Raw genomic sequence first — 6,589 nt, 5'->3', positions numbered from 1 at the left:
AGAAAAAAAATAAAAAAGAAAAAAAAAGAAAAGAAAGAAAAAAGCACAATATGCTTGTGCACATACACCAGTTACTTTATGTACAATAAAGAAATGGGGACAGGGAAATGAAAGAATAGAGAAAACTATACTGTAGAAGTCAGGATGTGGTGGAACCAAATTGTGGCTTTCTAATTGCGAATGTATTCTTGGTCTATAACAAAATTCTGGAGTAAAGTAGCAGGTTCCCTTTTTAGTAGACACCTCCTGTCTGCTGCTGGAACACGTCAATCGTATCTTCATCCTCCATTTCCAACTGTGCAGGTGTGTCTGTTTCATTGATTGGCTGTCCATCAAACCGGAATCTGATCTGCCTCATTGACAAACCCTGTCGTTCACAATAGGCTTTCATTAGTTTACTAAGTGGTGTATGCCTCTTAATTTTAAACTGCACCACAGAGCCATCCTGCCCCGCCACCTTCAAATTAATATGGTCGTTGTTCTCGGTCTTGACTCCTTCCTTGGGTTTCTCGTCGGCCATGGCGAACGCCGGAGTCTCCTCAGCTGCCGCTTCACAAAAGAGGCACCAGGTCCGCACTGAAGGAGCACACAGGCAGCACCAGGAGCGGCAGAAGAAGTTAAAAAGAACTTTTAAAAGATTAACTAGTTTAGGTAGATCTGGGGTTGAGGTCATAACTCAGGGCAGGGGCTTAGTATGCACAAGGCCCAATAGATGAATCTTGTTTCCACCACACACACACACACACACACACACACACGCACACACCACACACACACCACACACATGCACACATATACACATACCACATACTCATACACACCACACGTGTACAAACTCACACCATACATGCTCATACACATACACACCACACACACTCACACCACATACACACCAACACCACACACACACAGCACACATGCGCACATGTGCACACACACACAGCGCACACACACACAGCGCACACTCACACGCACTCACACTCACGTGCACACACACATGTGCGTGCACGTACTCACACACACCCTCAGGAATTTAAAAGTGGAATGAATAGAGCTCCACCATTTTCACTTGAAATTTATTTTCTTGTGGGGCTGCAGAGCAGTTACAAATGCAGGCCGCTCTTCTGAGGTGGTATGGAAACCACCACATAGGTCAGTGTAATCCTCCTGCCTCAGCTTCCCATAGCTAGAGCTGCAGAGGTATGCCACCATACCAAGCTGGGGGTTCTAAATTTTGTGGGTTTTTTGTTTGTTTGTTTGTTATGTTTTTGTTTTTGAGTCAGCGTCTCTCTGTGTAACCCCTGGCTGGCCAGGCCGTCCGTATGTAGACTTGGCTGGGCTGGAGCTTGTGGTGATCCTCCGGCCTCTGCCTCTCACGTGCCGAACTGTAGGCAAGGGGGAGAGACTTCAGGGGATGGCACATGTCTTTAATACCAGCATTCCAGATTTTACACACACACACACACGGAATAAACTATTGCTAATTTCAAAGCCTGCTTAGGAGTTTTTCCCCTAGACTATTCCAATCAAGATAAGAAAAAAGCAGGCCTTCTAACTTCTAATTAGTAGCTTTGCCAATCACAGCAGCTTCATGGCAGCCAACAGCAAGCAGAGTCATCCCTTTTGGGACGGTAAGCTTAGGTCTGTCTGGCTAACGATTGGTTAGGGTGAGGAACAGTTAATTAAAAGACTGCCGGTCTCTACAGTGAAGAGCTGGACAGGTGGTTATGAAAAGCCAAGCTCCCTGAGCACACAGGTCAGAACCCTGAACTCAGAGCAACGCTGAAATAACACTAGGCATCAAGATCAAACCTGCTCCGTCTGCCACGCAGGCCAGGAAAGGCTGAACACTGCAGAGAATTCCTTAGACGTCATCCTTAAAGCGTTTGCTGTTTGGCCCAACTAACTTGGCTAGTAAGAAAGGGACGAATCTGCTGCTAAGGAGCAGGGCGCGGAAAGAGGGACGAATCTGCTGCTAAGGAACGGGGCGCGAGGAGAGATTGTTTTCCTCACCGTTCAGCCTGTGCTTGCTAAAGTGTGAACACCTGAAAGATTACAAATTAAAGTTTCTGTTTGTTTTTTGAGACAGGGTTTCATTGTGTAGCTCTCCGAACTCACTTTGTAGAGCAGGCTGGCCTCAAACTCGCAGAGATCCTTCTGCTTCTGCTTCCTGAGTGCTGGAATTAAAGTCATGAACCACCTGAATTCATGTTTCTAAAAAACTCAAAAGTTGTCCTAAAATGTGTATTTATTGCAGTTGAAAATTCATTTTGTCGGGGGCTGGAGAGATGGCTCAGAGGTTAAGAGCACTGGCTGCTCTTCCAGAGGTTCTGAGTTCAATTCTCAGCACCCACATGGTGGCTCACAACCCTCTGTAATGAGATCTGGCGCCCTCCTCTGGCGTGCGGGCATACATGGAGGCAGAATGTTGTATACATAATAAATAAATAAATCAAAAAAAAAAAAAGAATAAGCCTAGGCTTATTAAAAAAAAAAAAAAAAGAAAGAAAATTCATTTTGTCTTATGTCTTTTTCCCCCAGAATGGCTGGTCCTGAATTTCTGAGTTCAACTCATCTTCCTGCCTTAGCTTCCAGCTAAGGTCCAGGGTCTTCATGGATATAGGAGTTCATGGATATAGGGGTGACCCACATCCTCAAGAGCAGCAGTAGGTGTAAAAATTTGTGAAGGACGAATCTTTTATTGGTGTTAGGTTTTTGAGACAGGGTCTTGTTGACTTTCATAGTCAAAGTTGGCCATAGGTCCTCCTACCTCAGCCTCCTAAAGCTGGGATCGCAGGCATGTGTCACCACACCCAGATGAAAAATAATTTTATAAAAGGAATTTTGTGTGTGGTCAAGTTGGCTGCGATCGAAAGGGAATTATTCCTAAGTTCATTGAGCTTTGCCACATTATCCAAACTCAGACCCGTCCGCTGCTGCTGCAGGACCACACAGCTCTCGGAGCAGCAGAACTGTCCGCTACGGCTGCACCACAGCCACACGGCTCTCTGGAGCTGTTCTTTGTAAACATTTTGAAAAGCTTTGAGTTTTAGTTCTGATGCCACTTTTTACTTTTTCAACCACCATTGGGGCTGCAGCTTTCCCCGTCCTACAGGCTCCATTTAATTTCTCTAATTCTGGGTTTTGCATGCTATGGCCTCTATTTAAAGTAGCAATTACGTTTCTCGGGATGGGCTTCTCCTTTTGCGAATTCATCTCCCAGAAGTTTGAGTGTTGCTGTGTCTCACGACCGAGGTCAGCAGATCGTGTGCGATTCGCTGCCTCTCTCGCTCCTGCTCCCTTCTTAGGGCCATTCTGCTGTTGCAGTCTCATGCAGACACGGTTAACTTGTTTTATGTATGTGTGTAATGTGTGTATATAGGGTATCTGTATGTGATGTGTATATATATATATGGTATGTTTATGTGTGTGGTGTGTGTATGGTATCTATTCATGATGTATATATCATGTGTGTGTATGGTGTGTTTAAGGTATATAGCATGTATAAGATATGTGTATGTTGGCCATGTGTGTGCTGTTTGTGTGTATGGTTTGTATGTATGTACATGTATTCATATGTGTACGTGCAGGTATGTGCCATTGTGCTCATGTGGAGGTCAGAGGGCAACATCAGGTGTTAGTGCTTGCCTATAACCTTGTTCTCTGAGGCAGGGTCTCTTGCTCACTACTCTACAGACTGGGCCCTTGAGCTCCCCAGAATTGTCCTGCCTTCACCTCTCATCTCGCCACGGATGACGCCATCACATCTGGCTTTACTCAGGTCCTGGGGCTCCAAGTTCCAATTCTCACACTTGCAGGACAGCATTAGCCACTCAACAACCTCCCATCTTGAAATGCTGTCTCCAAGGTCTATGGAAGCATGTAAATGGATCTACACTGGGAGCAATTGTGTCTGCGATCCAGTGTAACAGAAAATGGCTCCCACCATGACTGTTATGTCTTCCCCTCGCTGCCCTTTTGGTTTCTTGAGATGGGGTATTGCTATGCAACCTGGCTGGTCTCACATGGCAATCCTTCTGCCTCAGCCTCCCAAGTACTGGGACTACAGGTGTGTGCCACCAGGCCCAACCTAGGACCTTACCTGAAAGACCCTCGACGAGGACCTTTTTCGGGAGGAGACCTCCCCAACGCCAAGGAACAGGCCAAGACCGCACAGATGCAAATCGCAAGAGGTTTATTGAGTAGACACAGGTATCTGTGAGCGGCAAGATCTCTCGGAGGACTTGCGCGCCTGCCAACTGGAGGGCGGGCTTTTTATAGGGAAGAGCAAAAAGCAAGTTTACAGAAGCAAAAGCGTGGTTATCGGTGGATTGGAATGAGGCGGAATGTCAGCAAAAAAAAGCAAGTTTACAGAAGCAAAAGCGTGGTTATCGGTGGATTGGAATGAGGCGGAATGTCAGCAAAAAAAAGCAAGTTTACAGAAGCAAAAGCGTGGTTATCGGAATGAGGTGGGGGGCATGAATGGTTTCCTCTCTCAGCATGGATGTCTGGCAACAGTCATCCTGTTCCTATCTTATAGATATCCTGTTTTGCAGTCAACCCGCTTTGTTGATGTCCTATCTTATTGATATCCTGCCTTGCAGTCTTCCTATCTCATAGATATCTGCTCTCTCAAACACATGGGATGTTCTTACGAGAGCAGGCTGGCTGCTGATCCGGAGATTTTTTTTTTAAAAAAACAAACAGGACATTCCCCCAGGAGCATGCTAGCTGCGGGTTGAGGAGGGAGTCTGTAGGGCCTTTCACACCCATGCCAGAGAAGGGCTCTACCAGTGGGCTGTACTGAGATCGCTCTCTGTGGCTCTTTTTTGCTGGCTCCAGGAAGATGCTTGAGGGCAGGAACTGGGGGGTGGCCTATTGCTCCGTGACACTTTTGCCAGGGTTGTGACTGTCCTCCTCATACATGAGGAACACAGGGCAGATCTGGCTCCTCATAAAGTGCTTTTACCCACTCCACCTCCTCTGGGTCCTTCTGTCCTTGATTCTCCTTTAAGATCTGGTGCTCACTGCAGACACTGAAACACCATCTACACTGTCCCAGATGTCAGTGCCAACACTGGGTCCCCAAAAAGATCAAAGCAATCATCCAGATCTGAAAGAGCCCATCTCCAGCAGGACCCTCCTGGCACTGGCTGCTCCCTGTCCCCACCCATGCCTGCCATGAGCATGGCAGCCGGAAGGAGTCCGGAGCTGTCTTGTACTTGACAACAGCTGTGCACCTCTGCAGTATGTCTTCCCGGAGCCACATGACCAGGGAGCATAGTGATGAGCCCATCCAGAGTGTGCGGATCTCAGTTGGCTGGGAACTCAGCAGGAAGCGCTCCATCAGGTGCAGGAAGCAGGGAGCAGGGAGTTCCCGCAGTGCGGCTTCAGCAAGCAGTCCATGCAGACCTCCAGAAGCAGAACATCACAGATGGCCTCTAGACCTATGCCTGGCTTCTGACACCAGCAGCTCTGCCCCCAACAAGTGACAGAAGACTCCATGATGGCATTTGATGCAAGGAGCAAAGATTGGATCAGTTTCACACAGCATCATCAGCATCCTGCCTCCTTGGCTCCACCAGTTCCTGGGATACCCATAGCATAGGCAAAGTCCAGTGGTACTTGCCCCAGTGGCGCTCTAGGAACTCCTTGCACAGGGAGTAGCATCTGCCTCCTGTCTCCAGTCCATCCTCAGTTGGTACTTTGACAGCAGGGGCACAAACATCCAATTTCTGATTTCTATTCATCCTGAAAATGGAATAAATGTTCTTGGCTGTAGTTTTCCTGGGGTTGATTCTGTTCTAGCGACATAATTTCTTGCGTTTGTACTTTTTCTTTCTGTTTTTTTTTCCTTTTTTTTTTTTTTGTTTTGCTTTTCTGTTTGTTTTTGTTTTCAAGACAGGGTTTCTCTGTGTAGTCTTGGTTGTCCTGGAACTCACTCTGTGGACCACGCTGCCTTAAACTCAGAGAGATCTCTGCTTCCCAAATGTTGGGATTAAAGGCGTGTACCACCATTGCCCAGCTTTCTTTAGGTTTTTGACTACTTTGGAAAACTGAGTTGTGACAAAGATTTTATTTTCATATCTATGCATTTTTAAATTTATTTTGCCCTTTTTGATATAAGGTCTTACTGTGTCATCCTGGTTAGACTAAAATTCACTATGGAGACCAGGCTGGCCTGGAAAACCTACCTGGTACCTCTGTCTTCCAAGTGCTGAACCCTTTCGACACTACTGGGCAGACTTTTACAAAATTGACGGTCTAAATTCAGTCTTTTTGACCTTGAGATAACCTTGGGATTGTTATACAACTTCCCCTCCCAGTGTTCTCTAAAGCTGGGGATGGCTTGGTGGGAAAAGTGTTTTGGCACAAGTTTTAGGACAGGAGTTTTGATTCCAACACCCATGTAAAGAGCCCGGTGGGGCAGGTAGTCCCAATGCTGGAGGCTGAAGACTGGGGACCCAGGAGCTCGCTGGCTAGCTGTCCTAGTATACTGGGCATGCGTGATAGAGAACCCAGGAGCACACTGGCCAGCCATCCTAGTGTACTGGGCATGCGTGATAGAGAACCCAGGAGCACACTGGCC

General features: G+C 47.0%; 1 protein-coding gene across 1 annotated transcript; it reads right to left on the bottom strand.

The window, feature by feature from the left end:
* Positions 1-30: 30 nt before the first annotated feature.
* Positions 31-611, bottom strand: LOC101987915 (small ubiquitin-related modifier 2). The gene has a single exon (XM_005343312.3). The coding sequence runs from the start codon at positions 518-520 to the stop codon at positions 233-235; it is 288 nt and encodes a 95-aa protein (XP_005343369.1). The 5' UTR covers positions 521-611; the 3' UTR covers positions 31-232.
* Positions 612-6,589: the final 5,978 nt, after the last annotated feature.

Source organism: Microtus ochrogaster, chromosome 1, assembly GCF_000317375.1.
Source record: "Microtus ochrogaster isolate Prairie Vole_2 chromosome 1, MicOch1.0, whole genome shotgun sequence".
Classification (NCBI taxonomy): domain Eukaryota; kingdom Metazoa; phylum Chordata; class Mammalia; order Rodentia; family Cricetidae; genus Microtus; species Microtus ochrogaster.
This window is presented reverse-complemented; position numbering and strand designations above follow the sequence as displayed.